Source organism: Haliotis rufescens, unplaced genomic scaffold, assembly GCF_023055435.1.
Source record: "Haliotis rufescens isolate VD_foot unplaced genomic scaffold, xgHalRufe1.0.p SCAF_21, whole genome shotgun sequence".
In the NCBI taxonomy this organism is placed as follows: domain Eukaryota; kingdom Metazoa; phylum Mollusca; class Gastropoda; order Lepetellida; family Haliotidae; genus Haliotis; species Haliotis rufescens.
Genome location: NW_025963902.1, coordinates 14,305,208 through 14,322,258, shown reverse-complemented (window position 1 = coordinate 14,322,258; position 17,051 = coordinate 14,305,208). Strand labels below are relative to the sequence as shown.

General features: G+C 41.5%; 1 protein-coding gene across 1 annotated transcript in view; it reads right to left on the bottom strand.

Moving 5' to 3' along the window:
• LOC124121320 (transmembrane protein 132E-like) overlaps nucleotides 1–17,051 on the bottom strand; it is a 92,905-nt gene that overhangs the window by 15,605 nt on the left and 60,249 nt on the right. Inside the window, exons 4-5 of the mRNA XM_046484317.2 lie at nucleotides 7,991–8,189; nucleotides 30–173 (exon numbers count right to left, since the gene is read on the bottom strand). Coding sequence (XP_046340273.1) covers nucleotides 30–173; nucleotides 7,991–8,189 — 343 coding nt within the window. The remainder of the gene's footprint in view (nucleotides 1–29; nucleotides 174–7,990; nucleotides 8,190–17,051) is intronic.

Below are 17,051 nucleotides of genomic sequence, written 5' to 3'. Positions count from 1 at the left end.
ATGTATGAAATGTTCAAGACAACAGTTACCTTGAGGACGTCCTTGTCTGTTGAGTGGCAGGCAGTGAGAACCGACACATCGCGGAATATCCCAACGTCCGACACAGCATAGACTTTCAGCGGGAACGACAGTCTCTCTCCTGTTAAGATGGCTGTGTTCAGAATCTCAGTCTCCTGAAAAACAAGATAATCATTTTGAGCATTCTGCTTCACGAATACATGGTTGAGAAAAGATTTGAAATTGTGCAACCAGTGTGTTTAGATGCAAGCAACCTGCGTACATGCACATACACTTTCCAAGATTTGTGTGAGCGCATGCATGTGCATATATACAGGCAACCAGTTTGTGCATCGATATACGCAAGCAGTGTACGTGCATCCAATATTAGCGAGTGTGTACATGTGTGTGTGTGTTTGTGCATTTACACAGATACAGGCAACCAGTGTGGGTGCATCCAATATTTGCGTGAGCATGCTCATGTACGTGTTTGTGCATGTGTGTGCATGCATGCGTATGTGAGAGCATTGATACAGACAACAAACATAACTATACCCAACCATTATTTATATTTCTGTTGTAAGACGACCATCAAGGACAAAAAAGATAACCTACAGTAATACTATAAGCTATATAGAGGAGTTTCATCAATATGATCCCTTCATTCCCAAGTTTTTACTGCCACCCCACAGATTTGGCTGCGGCCTTGTCAGTACGGCTGTCTGGTCAGTATATATATCCCTACAAGAAACACCGCATCCACCATACATTAGCCTTGCTCCAAGTCTGTACTGAATGATAAGTCATGGATGTATAGTAATTCTATCCTCATAATAAGCAAGTCTAGATAAGCGACTGTAGTCTTTTATACGGACAACTTGTTCATATAATTTATCACATCTTGGGATGATGATTTAAACTAATAATTATTCCCTTAGACACTTGTGCAAGTCTAAGAATGCATCTGTCTGCTCATGTCTGTGGTAGAAACTTGCTCCCACTTCACAAAGGATGATTCTCAAGGCGCATCACTGTTCGTTTTTTATCAAATACAGTGGAACCCATTATCTTGGACATCAGAAATAACAAGGCATGAACTTCCAGACAGGTAAGTAACAGCATCATAGATAGGTTTCAACGGCACCGTACTCTTACAGCTATGATGTATGGGGAAAGGTACTAGATATATACCGTATTCCACGTAATAAGCGCCCACGGCGACATTTGCTAAGATATTGGCTAGTGAACAATCCCAATTAGCACCCCTTCCGTTTGATCAATGTACACAAGACTTATTTATTCGCGTATTATACGCACTCGTGTGTTATATGCACCCTTAATTATGGGCATTTAATTCTGGAAAAATATATCTGTCGTACCTCAACATTTCATGCTGTCAGCATAAACCACGAAATTTATCTTTCAACTCTGTTTTTTTTAACCAAAATAACATTCTAATAAGAGCCCCCTATTTCTAATTTTGAGAGCGCCCTGGGCGCTTTTTACGTCGAATACCGTATGTGCTTCTCAAAACTGTTAATGTGGCAAATGTCAACTTAAAGAAATAGGTACAAAATTCTACAGTAAACTAAAAGTCCAAGATTCAAGATAGCCTATGTACTTTTATCACAAAACTGAGATAAGCATGGAAATATATATGTATTTATATAATCAGGTGGTTGTGAAGATGTTTTTTATATATATTTTATTTATCACAACAGTCCTTGTGGAAGTGAGAATAAGATGCACAAGTTTCTGTCTTTTTAAACTTAAATCAGGACCTAATCAAAATGAAATTGTAAATTCTTAATTATATTACACACCTACACAAAAAATAAAAATCTGCATTTTCCAAGACTGAACAAAATAACCATTATTATGTGGAAACATATTGAAGCATCCATGTTGCCTCCCCCTTTGACTACAGGCATTACATCCTCAACCACTCCTGTACATTACATTCCTATACCGTTCCACCTTGACATTCGTTTCAGCAAATTGGAAAACATTCCCTTTTACTCCCAGACAAAATTGCAGTTTTCTAAATTAACTCTTTTCTACTTATACAAGGAGTACTTTGTAATGAAATAAGTAGCATTCTGATTTTAACTAGGTCTGGATTTTATTATTGATATTTTCAAGGCTTTGACTAAATTTGACAAATCTGCCCACGCACATAAATTGATTACCCCAGCTTCTTAACCATTCCACAAATAACAAGACTGAAAATGACAGAGTGCTTGAATTTATAACCAGTAAATCCTGTTCCTGTCTGCAAAGGCCTGCATCCATCATCTTGACAAGATGGTGGCCAATAACATCATTTCACTAGCGCCACCTACACTTGTGACTTTGTCACTTATTCTCTGAGGCAGCATGCAAGCACCTGCCAAAGGGGACATCTCATGATCAACCACACATCAAACAGTCTGCCGTATGCCCTCTGTCTGGCTAGGGACAGCCAGGATGCTATATGGGACACAACTTATTCAGGTAACTGTAGAAACACACCTTGAGATGACGTCAACTGTGGGCAAAGTTTTATCTACATTCATAGTATGTTACTTTTTCAAAAATATTAACAAGAAAGATGTTGGCATATGTCTGTCAGTAAGACCACTGAAGTGAATAAAGATGAGAAAGAATTTTTTAAAAATGATAAAATAAATATTGGTTACTCTTTGCTTGTAATTAATGTTGCTTCAACAATTATCTGCTTCAAAATTAATTATTCAGACCCCTCTTTTTAAAATATGTATTTACCTGACTGGTATGTTTATTCATGTCGTCTTTTTTACTTCTTTATACTAACCAAAGAACAATCAAGTCCATAAATCCTCAAACAAGTGAGAAAATGAATATTGTTTAATGCTCAAGTCAATAATATTCCAGCTACAATATGGCTTATAATAAAGCTTTATTTCAGTCTGTGTTTGGCAAACCAGCAGTTGACATCCAACACTCCATGTCATCGGAACACGATTACATACAATCAACCAGGTCTTACATTGTTTCTGCTCAATCCTAATATCATACGACCGCCTCCGTGGTCTAGTGGTAGAGCGTCCACCCGGAGAGCGGAAGGTCCGAAGTTCGATCCCCGGCCGCGTCATACCAAAAGACGATAAAAGATGGTACTTGTTGTTGCGCTGTCTGGCGCTCGGCATTAAGGGGCTAAAACAAGGACTGGTCGGTTTGGAGTCAGTCTACTGTGTCTGAGTGGGGTATTCATGTTAAACTGCGGCATGGTATCTCAGTGAGCTAGCACTATAAATCGGCATCAGTCCGGACTAGTACAAGCAGCCCCAAAAAAACACACACACACATACATCCATGTCGCTATATAAGTGCAATAATCTTGGACGCGACGTTAAACCCCATTTCACCTCACCTCACCTAATATCATACAGGCTCAGCTAACAACAAGCAGGGGGCACGGGTGGCCCAGTCATCTAAGGCGCTGCAATGCGATGTGCAAAGTTGCGTCCCTTGAACACATCAGAAACCTATGATTGCGGGTTCGAATCCCGGTTCGCCCAAAAATATGTTTCTAGGTTTGTCAGCACCATACCGGTGCTCCTGGGTTTCACCGAAGTGGTAAACGTTTAAGGCTTGCATCATTTGAGGCTTTCCTCCCACATTAAGCTGACACGCTGTGATGTAACTGGAATACTGTTAAAAAAGACGTTAAACCCAACTCACTACAACAAGCATGAGGTACTGGAGGCCAGTTCTGACCCGGAACCCCTACAGGAGACTGCCTCATAAACAACTGTGGGGACACCTACAACAGGGTTCCCATGTTTGGAACTAATTTTAGACTTCCTCATCCATGACAAGCAAACAGACAAGCCACTGGTGTACCCTGATTCAATAAGGTGCAACTCATGTCTGGAGCTGTGGGTCCTGATGGAACATGGAGTGAGTGAGGGAGTGAGTGAGTGAGTGAGTGAGTGAGTGAGTGAGTGAGTTGGGTTTAACGCCGCTTTTAACAGTACTCCAGTTATATCACAGTGTGTCAGCTTAATGTGGGAGGAAAGCCTGAAGTGATGTGGGTCGCAGACATTTACCACTTCAGTGAAACCCACGAGCACGGGTATGGTGCTGACAAACCTAGAAACATAATCGGGGCGAACCGGGATTCGAACCCACAATCATAGGTTTCTGGTGTGCCCAAGGGACACAACTCTGCAAAGCGAATCGTGGCGCCTTAGACGACTGGGCCACCAGTGTCCCCGATTCAAAAAGGAGATAAACATTACTGGGCTTTGAATACTCCATAACACCCATACATCTCAAAAACACATGTTTGTCGACACTGTACATTCCAAGATTACACTATCTCTGTACTTGAATTATGACAGTTGTGAGACAGACATGACGTCACTCTGGAACGCAATGACACCATGTTACAATGGATGACATCCAATACATCCATGATATCAAATGAATATTGATCCATATTAATATTTAATTATAGTGGTATCCATTTTAAAAAAATATCACACATTTATTTTCCAATTTTTAACTGAAAAAAAAAACCCAAAACAATATTCTCAAAGGTGTTCACAACAGTGAAATGTCTGAAAGATTTCCAGGATCCAATGCCGTGTAACATTTCTCAACCAATCAGAATGCAGCTCACACTCCAATTCCTTGCACAATGTTGGAGTAAACCAAGAAGGAAACATGATCGATTTAGGGTCAGACAGTAATCAGAAATGTAGTCCTGAAATGTACGTCTGACACATCCATCATCAAGGCATCAAAGACGAGAGTTCTTTATTAGCCCCGTGAAGCCATTGTTAATGACTAGTTTGGGCTTCCGCCATAATGATCTCCTCTAGACATAGCAGTATATGTGTTGGTGGTGACAATCAGGGATGTCAATGGACGTCATCAACATCACCATCACCTCTTATACGGCAACAACTTTCATCCAATATCCGTCTTTGGGCAGGCGTTTAGGAACGTCAATTTGCCATTAAACCATCACAGAGTACGCCTCATCAGTTTCATTGTTGTACAAGACTCATCAAGACAATGTCAAATTGAGGGATAATTTCTCCCGATAAAAACCTCGGCCAGTCCAGAAAACCAATCTTGGATCCTGGCACGGAATCAGTAGGCACGGTGACCTGTGACATCAATAATACTGGCACTTCAACCTTCTGGAAAATCAATCCCAGGATGCCAAGTCCAGCCATAACAAACATTCAAGTGAAGGTCACTGTAGCATCTCGGCACAGCCACGTCTTAGAAGGTCATGGCTGAGACGAATAGCATCCTCTTCACATGAATTTATATTGACTGCTTATTCAAATTTAAACAATAAGTCTGACACTTTGAATTTCTGAAAAGGTTATTATTGGATTTTGCTTTGAGAAAATAAAGATTTCCATCTTGCCGTACAGAAAATATACTCCTTCATCATCGATAGGCACCAACAGGACAGACTGTGAACGAATATTTGCGTGAAATCATGCCTGGTTTGTAGCCAGAACATGTCATTGTTGTGCAGCATAACTATGCACCATTACGAAAAGTAGATATTCAGAACTTGGAGACTTTCCAAAGTGTCCATCATGGTCTCCAAGCTCAATAATCTATCAGTTTGTATTCAAGAGACGATAAATAAAACATACTTTAAAAACACACAGAAACATTACTGTCAATTTCCAAATAATTCAAGAAACTTAAATTACCTCAAATTAGTTTCACTCTATAGTCTAGCAGAAACTTACTGAAGTTTCCAGAATTTGTGCTTCCAAGTTCTGTGTGATAAGGGCAATAAATTCTATACTGCTGTTGGCAAAATATACATTGAAGAGTAGACTGTGACATCATAAATGTGATGCAATGCAAGGACTACCAAGATTCAGTCTGTGTAATAGGCCATGCAGAAGGCACCATTGTAGTGAGTGAGTGAGTTGGGTTTTAACGCCGCTTTTAACATTATTCCAGTTATATCACGGCGTGTCAGCTTAATGAGGGAGGAAAACCCGAAGTGATGCAGGTCTCAGACGTTTACCACTTCGGTGAAACACACGAGCACGGGTATGGTGCTGACAAACCTAGAAACATAATCGGGGCGAACCGGGATTCGAACCCACAATCATAGGTTTCTGGCGTCCCCAAGGGACGCAACTCTGCACAGCGAATCGTTGCGCCTTAGAGAACTGGGCCATTGTAGCGTTCTCAGGAAGGGCACACAGTTCTGATACACAGTTACATACCCTCCAGGAGCAGAATGTACACACAATACACAGGTGTCAAACTAATATCAGCAAATTGTTTTAACAAGCATATGGAAGTGGCAATGGAATTAGCGAGATCACATGAAACTTAAATGGTGAATTGTCAAAGTGTTACATTTGAAAAAAGTATCCGACAATACACAAAAGTGCCACCGCATAACCCTGGTTATAGTTATCCTAACTTTGAAGATATATAGTAAGACAAGCAACTAAAATAACTCGATATCAGAATATATTATTTGTAGTAAACTAGTAATTTAAGATACTACTTTTTCCAATCACTGCATGAAAATTCTTATCCGTTATATCATTGGGTATGTTTTAACGTAATCACCAGTAGCTTGGGAGACCACGTGAGTACAGCTGATTGCTATTTCCGGCTTAGTTTACGAGACAATACATATGGTAATTTTTATCCCTGCATATAAAACAATGCCTAGTATAACGAGAAATACAATCTAGTCATGTTTAATCGCAATTTTCACATTTCTATTGACAAAGCGTTGTTCATTCACCTGAAGTGATACGATGTAGTTATTTTACCAACAGAAAAATAGTTTGATGAAAGTGTAACCCATACATAAGCCGACCCACTTCTACAGAATCTTTTTTCTGGTCCTTAAAATTCGGCTTGACTGTGTTATCTTCTGCTGTTACAGATGATCTATAATGCATGGTACATGGATCTCTAGAATGTTCTTAAACTGTAAGGGTATCTCAGGGCTTTGGTTCCATTACTTTTAAGGAATGGAGAGTTATTCGGAAAATCTCATCTACATAATCAAGTCCAGACAATCAAGTCATTAAATATTGTGAGCAACAACCCACGCCATCAGGGTACGATGACACGCAATAAACCAAGTCACTAAGCCTGACCACCAGATCCATTTGGTCGCCTCTAACGTTGCGCACAGTGAGCTGGGGACCTATTCTACCCCAGAATCCCCAAGGGGTTATTGCTGTCTTAGTCCTGGCTCTTGTGAGCTGTGTGACAAAATAATGAGTGCCAAAAGTGTCTGGGCACCAAAGAGAAGGTGAACGCTGTATACTTCATTGTGTTCCATTGGAAAATATGTGGAACACAGCAGCGGCCATATTGGCCTCAGGGGACACAACTCCTTATGTGTACTGCCAGGATCTGGTGATTGTGGCTTCCCTTCCAGTGATCTTACTCAGATTCTCACAACTTGACTTGTGTCTTCAGAATATCCCCAGATAAATATCTTGCGAGACCTCTACACCATGTGGCCAGGGGATTGAAGACTGTGAACTCATTAACGGATCCATATGCTCCAGAAGAAGGCGTTCAGCTGGGCTGTGAAGACACTTAGCAGGCAGCTCCGTACAGTACATCGTAACATTCTCCTAAGGTTGTCACTGATGGGAGCCAGCGCATGGCACACCCTCATTAAACATAAACTGCAAATTTTACTTGTTTCTTTTAACGATGCCTTAAACGTCCAAACCTTAGGAATACCAGCATTAGTTTTCCAGCATTTCAACCATTAAGATGACGTCACACCATTTCAGTTGATTCTGAATCAGGAGGTCACTGGCCTTTCTGAACGTGCAGAATTATACAGAAATTACACATCAACCGTAACAAGGGTATGGTGCTGATAAGCTAAGAAGCAATCAGTGTGAATCAGGTTTTCCAACCCATGATCATAGGTTTCTTCTCCGGCAAAGGAATGCAATTCTGCACTGCCACCTTGTCATGTCAAGAAAATACTGACCTTGAAAACAGGGACAATTCTCTCGTGGTAGCGTCCTGCGATCTTGATGCGTGCCGTGACGCGGGAGTTGCGAGGCGGGTAGTAGGAGTTGAGGGCCGGAGCGTTCTTCTCGTAGTCGATGGTCCAGATGATGCGGCCATTCTCTGGACTCATGATGCTGTCCTCAACCTCAAACTGCCAGTGGAAGATTTCCAGAGAGCTGCAACAATAAACGCATGTTAATTTCTACACCTGTCAAATTGGCTGTATATTATTGAATGTGTCCTAAATTGTCTAAATAACATAAGGATTGTAAAATGCTATGGTTGATAACATGCTTACTTTGAACAACTTTAAATTTTCACTTTTAACTTTTATTTCAAAATGATTTTTCAAATAACTAACACAAATATCCTTACTCAGAACAGATATTTCACAGATAACATTCTTAATTATAAGATTATTTTAATTTTTTGTATTTACTTTGACTTATCCCATACAAATATTTTTATTTATTTTGTCTCCTACATCTTGGAATATTTGCAAAGAACATGAACTATAAAAAAAGATTTCTCTTTCTCAGTGAGAATACATTAATACTGCGTTGTCATATAAAGCAAGCACAGGCAAAGCTGTTCTTAAAATAAGGATGCTTTTTTATCACAAGCTAACAAGTTGTCTGTTGTAAATATTTCAGCTGTGCAATGGTGGTCAGTAAATAATCAAGTCTGGACAAGACAATCCAGTGATTGATATTATGGCCAATGATCCACACTGTCTGGGTAAGATGACACCCAATCAACCAGGTGACCAAGCTTGACCACTGGATCCAGGTGACCAAGCTCGACCACTGGATCCAGGCGCCTCTTACAGCCAAAACAGGTTGCTGGAGACCAATTCTAACCCAGGCTCCCAACGGAGTCACCAATCGTGATCCCTGTATGTAAAACATTAGGATTTGAGGGCATAAAAGCTGTGACAAACTAAGCTAAGACAACTGTCTGTCCTCGGAGCTATCACTTGTTAGTGTTTCATCCCCCCGTACAATTGATCACAGCCTTACTCCGATCATATTGACACAAGACCTGCTAGCTGCATCACTGCAAACATGATTCACTGGCATCATTTGCCTTGCCAAGGACAAAACCACTGAGATGAAATCAACAATGTGGTCCTTACACCATGTAAAAGTCTGGGCCCATGTTTCCTTAATCCAGAAATTTCATTCATCCTGACAATTTTCCTTGGAACCCCAACCATCAAGATTAAAGATGTTCCCCTGTAGGTGAGTGAGTGAGTGAGTGAGTGAGTGAGTGAGTGAGTGAGTGAGTGAGGCAGGGAGTATGGTTTTATGCCGCTTTTAGCAATATTCCAGTAATATCATGGCAGGGGACACCAGAAATGGGCTTCACACATTGTACCTATGTCGGGAATCGAACCCGGGTCTTCGGCATGACGAACGAACGCTTTAACCAATAGGCTACCTGACCGCCCCTCCCCTGTAGGTAATGATGATGACAAAATATATTACCTCTTTCCACTACCAGGTTGTGCTTGCAGGGTATGACTGAATGTATGAAATGAAAGGACTCTCCTTCATTATGATTCAATGAGTGAGTGAGTGAGTTTGGTTTAACACCCTTCTTAACACTATTCCAGTTATATCACGCCCTGTCAGCTTAATGTGGGAGGAAAGCCCAAAGTGATGGAGGTCTCAGATGTTTACCACGTCGGTGAAACCAACGAGCACGGGTATGGTGCTGACAAACCTTGAAACATAATCAGGGCGTACCGGGATTCAAACCCACAACCATAGGTTTCTGGTTGCAGGGCCTTAGATAACTGGGACACCCGTGCCCCCCATAATGCTTGAGCGAGTGAGAGAGTGAGTATGGTTTTACACCGCATTTAGCAATATTCCAGCAATATCACGGCGGGGGACACCAGAAATGGACTTCACACATTGTACCCATGTCGGGAGCCGAACCCGGGTCTTCGGCGTGATGAGCAAACGCTTTAACCACTAGGCTACCCGACCGCCCCCCATAATGTTTGAAGAATTTGAAGAAATTATTTTCAAATGTGATCTGTATTACATCTAAAAACAGGCCAAGATTTGAGAAGTATGTTTCACATTGCTTTCTTTTTTGTTTGTTGCCTCAGCCTGCAATATTCAAGCTATATCATGGCAGCCTTTAAACAATGATGTAAACCTGAGGTTGATATCATGAACCCATCCCACAACAAACCCCTCCCCTCCCACCGCAGTCAGGGTACAATGACATGCCAACAAGCTCATAAGTTGGCTCTTCTGAAAGGCAAGCATACTCATAAGACCTATTCCGAGGAGTATCACACAAGAAAGCTGTGGAGAGCCTCGGACCCTAAACATAAGCTCGTCCCAAACTGATATTGTAACCTCATCCAACATGAAGTACCCTCCATCTAGAGCCTTGTATAATTTGGTCGTATTTGAGACCCACTCCTGTGGACCCTGAACACATTTCAAGTTAATATGACCCCAGTACCCTCCCTGAAGACCCACATAGACTTCGGCCATATTGGAGACCCACTCTTGTAGACCCCAACAAAAGCTTATCTCAAGTTAATATAATGATCTCATAAACCACAACTGTAGAAAGACCACAGAATCACCAAGACTGTTTTACGCAACACCTGCTTATTGGCCGTCTGCATGCAAAACAACTGAGCAATGGACGGCCACCATTATCACAACTGCCACACATCTCTTAAATTAACCTTTCACAACAGAGGAACACTAAATGAACAATGTGTTTGCTTTCCCAAAACTAAATTCCGTCATCGCAGTCCGCAGCCATAAATCAGGACAGTTTGACAGCATTATAGGTACTAAGAAAGCCCATTTCGTTTAAAGTTGGCTTGGATGGAAGTGAGCTCATCTCCCCCTTAAGCTGCCTACCTGTAGATCAGAGCCGAGTGTCAGACAACAAACAAAGCCCCGTAGAGAGCTTTCAGAGGGTACAACCTGGGTCTCGTAAACAAGAAGCCAGGTAAATAAGGGTTCCTCCCATGGGGGAATTCCTCCCTGGGTAATGGACGCACGGTAAATCAGGTTTGTCCAGGGTATATTAGTCTGCATTAATATTCAATGATTTTGTAACATTCAAGGCTGAAACACTGTGGTGTTATGACCCATGGAGATATAAACCATACCTTGAGTTAAGTGACCTTCAGAGGAGTGGATAACATATTTAGTGCATACAGATTGTTCACCAGTGTTCTCTGTACGAACGGGTTAGTGAGTGAGTGAAGATTATTTAATTCTAAAGACTGCGAAATTCAGCAATGGGCCAGCCAAACTTGTAGTTGTTCGCATGAGCAGCACCTGAGTGAGTGAGTATGGTTTTACGCCGCTTTTAGCAATATTCCAGTTATATCTGGGACACCAGAAATGGGCTTCACACATTGTACCCATGTCAGGAATTGAACCCGGGTTTTTGGCGTGACGAGCGAATGCTTTAACCACTAGGCTACCCGACTGCATCGAGCAGCACCTGATGTTGTCAAGGTAACCTTGTCAAACCGAATCTCATTTTATCTGGCTGCTTAATGAGTGTCTTTACCATTATGATGAGGCCCGTGAGACTCCGGGGTGAAAAAGGTAACTATAACTTGCCGTAAAAGGTGACTATGCTTGTTGTAAAAGGCGACTAACGGGATCGGGTGGTCAGGCTTGCTAACTTGGTTGATACATGTCATCGATCCCAATTGTGTGGATCCATGCTCATGATCTTAATCATTGGATTGTCTGGTCCAGACTCGATTATTTACAGACCGCCATCATATAGGTGGAATATTGCTGAGTGCGGCGTTAAACAACAAACCAACCAACCAACCAACAATTATGATGAGGGACACCTAGAACAGGCCTGACATATTGAATCCTGGGGAGTTACATCCAAGTCTGAGTAACTCCAAAACCCAATGTGATATATAAACAACAAGCAGACTCCATAGAATAAAAATAGACCCCACCACTAGTTCTTCTGAAATATTAATTCAGAGAGGACATTCTAAAGTGTCCGTTGCACCGAAAAGCATAAGGAAAATCACCCATTCTCTTTCTCAAATATTTCAGCGAAGATGTTAAGCTGAACATGTTTTGTGTGTATCTTAAGGTATTGTTTACATTGAAATTAATACCCGTCTTGTCTGCTGCCAGTTTACCTCTGTCTTTCTTAAACCCCACCCCCACACCAGACCAGCTTGTTTCAGGAGAACAAGCAGATTTGTTTATTTCAATACATCATCCCAAAATAGACAACATTCCATCACAACAATGAGAATTCATTCAACAACATTCCAAAGAAAAATCCTCCCAGTTTTAAAGTGTTCTCCATACGTCTGCTACTCACTCTCCAACAAGCAGACGGCTCCCTGCCAGTTCCAAAATGGCTACTGTTATGAGCCTACAGAGGTAAGATGGAAGAAGCTATAAACAGCTATTTTGGTTGCCAAGTGTCTGGATGCTGCGGATGTCAAGAAAAGATCCTCCCTTCATTGAAGCAGACGGCAACATTTTCCAACATGTTCTCAAGCATATCAGTCTCAGAGTTCACGCTGCTGGGACCGATAGACATTTGGTAATCCCACTACAGCTGAACGACAGTTGTTTTTGTCAAAGGACAAATTAATTTTGTAGTAATCCGGTGCCTGTCCCCTCTTAGCATTAGTGTTTTGTCGGCTTGGTTAGACATCAATCGTATCGTCTGCTTTACTTGCCCTTGTCAAGCAAGCAGTCCATTTATCTCAACTGTTGTATCGCCTTTGTGTCATTACACAAGCATTAGCAAGTTCTGATCCGGCCTGGCATACCTCAGCTTACCAGCTACATGGCTGACCTGTCTCTCACACATCCTTCAAGACAAGCTTTTGTTTTTTCACATGACTACAGAGCATATCTCACTGGAGGACCTGGGCAGTCATCCTCTTAAACAGGCTCTTACAAGTTCATGTATAGTAAACAAGTTAACGACATAACCATTTGCCTGTGCAAAGATGCTGCACGATCTCGTCTCACAATGATATTGACAAATTTCTAAAAAACAGAGGCATAGCCAGGATTTTTAGAAAGGTGGGTTCACACAACACCTTGGTTACGTAAACAAACAAAAATAGGTTGTTATGGAAGGTGTGGAATGAGAGGTGTGTACGCCTGCATCAAAACCAACCCCCAAAGTTGAGTAAAGTATACGATGTAAAAACCTAATGTTTGATCATATACAGCACCATACTTTGTGTTTCCTGAAGTCAGAGCAAGACTCAACCAACCACTTCCTCAATATCTTTGCTAACACCAAAGAGTTCTCATGTAATTCTGTTATGGTAGAATGAAGATAAACGTACTCTGGTTTAATGTAGAGATAGGTTACCTGTAGATAAAGCACGCCTAAACTTAACATTCGAAACCTCATGATGTGTTTTCAGTTCCAAATTCAATTAATAAAATCTACAAATAACCTAGCTTTACACTGAAAAAACACAGTACGTTTATCTCCTGAATACGCAACTATCCTAACATATTATTTTTCCCATGTACAATCACTTCCATGATACAAAAATATGCAAATAATTTAAGCATGCGAAAGAGGAATATTTTTCGAATATTGTTTTCAAAATCTGGATGGAAAAAGTGGCAAGAATGATATTCAGGTTTTTCACATGTCGTCCATCAGTGTGTGACATAAGAGGTGAAATTATGCATGGCTGATGTTGGAATTCTTATTCAAAACATTCCCCGCCATGTTGGTCCATCAGTCTCAATCATCGTCAGGAGACATGTTTAATTAGCGGGCATGAGGAGACATAGAATTCGGGAAGTAATGCCATTAAGTGCCCATCGCAACACGGCCTCCTAACTTTCACAAGCATTTCAATATGGCGGCACTCGGTCACAACCATTCTGATGAGACAAATACTAATTTCTAGTCAAGCCCTTAAATTAGCCAACAATCTGATGAATGTTTCGTGTCACCAAACACTCTGGTCAAAACATTCATAAATCTCCTAACCCCCCTTTCATATGCATTGTCACATCCATTCAGCCACTGAATCAAGGGAGTTGAGGAATTTAATTGCAAATCATTTCGGTGGAAATTTACAGATCCAACCAACCCTCAGCTCAGCTCGTACCAGGGTTATTCCTGTGATGGCTCTGTCCTCACAGCTCTCATAGCCACATTCAACCACCTTGTTCAAGTCAAATTCATGGCATTGTATACAACCTAACACCGAGAATAGCCTCCAGCCCCTAGAAGCCACTGGGCCATGACTGTGATGGGTATATGTAGAAACCTCTAGGCTATCAATTTCCCATACAATCTTGTTTTAATACCTTTTTTGTTCTTCATAAGATGTACACATAAAGCTGTCCCTTTGCCACCCAACTTAACACCTTTGATGCGTGTTCTTTCCTCGGCCCAGAAAGTAATAAAGTCGCCATGGAATATTTTTCCATGGGCAGCCATGCCCTTGAGAAGCTGTATACTTACACTACATATATAGGGGATGGCTGGCTTGTGGCAAGGCTTAAGCCTATTCAGGCCAACATAAGTTTTATATGTTTGTTTGATGTGTAACGCCGCACTCAGCATTACTCTAGCTAGATGACGCAGGTCTGTAAATAATCAAGTCTGGACCAGACAATCTAATGAGTAACATCATGATCATCAATCTATGCAATTGGGATACGATGACATGCATCAACCAAGTCAGCGAGCCTGACCCTTAGACCCTGTTAGCCACCTCTTATGACAAGCATTCGTTGCTGAAGACCAATATATTCACAGTGCTGTTTTTTTTACCTTGATCGAAGGATTCTTAAGTGGGACCTTGCCATTAAGCTACATAGTGGGTGTTTATGTACAATAAATATTCTTCTTCTTCTTCTTAGCATCTATGCACACTACTTGTGGGCATGATAGTTCGGTGTGACTTTGTGTGGGGAGTGTTTCATCAAGTAGAGACAGCAGGAAATGCACTTTGCCATGTTCTTCGTCTGCAGGTTCTGGCGGACATTAACACGATGTGAGGCGAGGTGTCTGGTCATGTGGTGGGGGGAATGAAATCTTAACCTATACTCACAGCCAAAAAGAACACAAATACCAATGTTGGTTAATATATGAAGACTTACTCACATTCAAGAGATATTAGATTGGTTTGATGCACAAATGCACATTCTGGTATGTTGGGTGAATCGATGCTCATGAACGGAACACATGTGACGTCATACATCCATGACTCGAGACGCACCATTTGCCTTGAGCAGGATTAGCGTGTAAAGTTTGGAAATCACGTGCAGCATATCGTTATAAGAGTAAAGACACTCTGTGGTAACACTTGACTGATTGTTAGTTTTGTCATTAATTGGTACACGTTGGAAACATTTCGTCTTAACGCACATACTACTCCATATGTTTCTATGGTTCGCGTTTCTTTTGGCGGTGAGTAAATATTAATTACAGCCCAAGGAGAGAAACAAGTCACCAAATCAACAGTCATCAATCAGGTTTAGCGATTTGTTGTCTGGCAAAAGTTTCCTTTTTTACTTCATTTTTTTCCTTCTTCATCTACTGGCATTGTCAGGATAAAAGATCGAAGGAGGCACACAATATGAAAGAGATGCACTTTGGGTTCAGTACATATCTGGTCCTGGACAAAATCGATAAACATTGCCTAGCAGTGCCCCTATACCTAGCCCACAGGTCTCCATAGTATAAAATATCAAATCAACAAATAGGTTTTTATCTTCATGATTATGGTTTGCCACAGTACTGACTGGTGGTGTTTATGAGACCAGGAAATGTTTGATCTTTTATCAACATGTGTCCACGATGGTACGCGGTCAGGTTACATAGCGGGCTAAGTTAAGCAATGTTGGTCGCAGAGAGTCCTTAGATGGGTGACTGTCCCGGCAGCATGGCTACTGAGTGTTTTTTAGAGCTTCAGTCCTTCCCCACTTCAAAGCACCTGTCGCACATATTGGTTTGTTTGTTGTTTAACGCCGCACTCAGCAATATTCCAGCTACATGGCGGCGGTCTGTAAATAATCGAGTCTGGACCAGACAATCCAGTGATTGATATCATGAGCATCAATCAACGCATTTGGGGATCGATGACATGTATCAACCAAATTAGCGAGCCTGACCACCCGATCCCGTTAGTCGCCTTTTACGACAAGCATAGTTGCCTTTTAAGGCAAGCATGGGTTAGTGAAGACCTATTCTACCCCGGAATCTTCACGGGTCTGTCGCCCATGTGGGCAAGTGACTTTGTTCGAAATATGCCTCTGTTCACCCAGCAGTGAATGGGTACCCAGTGGGATGAGATGGTAATGTGACTTAACCTTTTTGTGCCTCACAGGCAACTTTGGGTTGTATACTCCCCAGGGAGCTGAGAACGAAAAATCGAGTGCACACTGATCCATTGACCGGGGTACTCCCACATAGGACACTACTTCCAGGTCAAATTCATCACCATTGGCAACCACACCATGGTACCATCATAGAATTGTATTTATCACAATCAATAGTGATCATCTGCCCAATCCCTCAACCCAGACAATCCATGGTGTTTTTATTCCATGTATTACACAGTAAGTGGTTTCAAAATACCATCACTGAAAACTAAGATGACCAGAGTTCCAGATAAGCTGTGTATTTGCATAAAATATGCAAAATACATAACCATTACCCAATTAATGTTGACTTGTTTGTGTACAAATAAGCATGAGTGAGTGAGTGAGTTTGGTTTTACGCCGCTTTTAGCAATATTCCAGCAATATCACGGCGGGGGACACCAGAAATGGGCTTCACACATTGTACCCATGTCGGGATTCAAACCCGGGTCTTCGGCGTGACGAGCGAATGCTTTAACCACAAGGCTACCCGACCGCCCCCAAATAAGCATGAACTACTTCAAATGCCTTATAGTGGAACTACTCTCAGAGCGACTACCCAATGTACCCTATTCAACTGGCATAACTGTATTTCTTTACAGATCTATATAGGCATCATCCACACAGGAACTCTACCAAACAAAA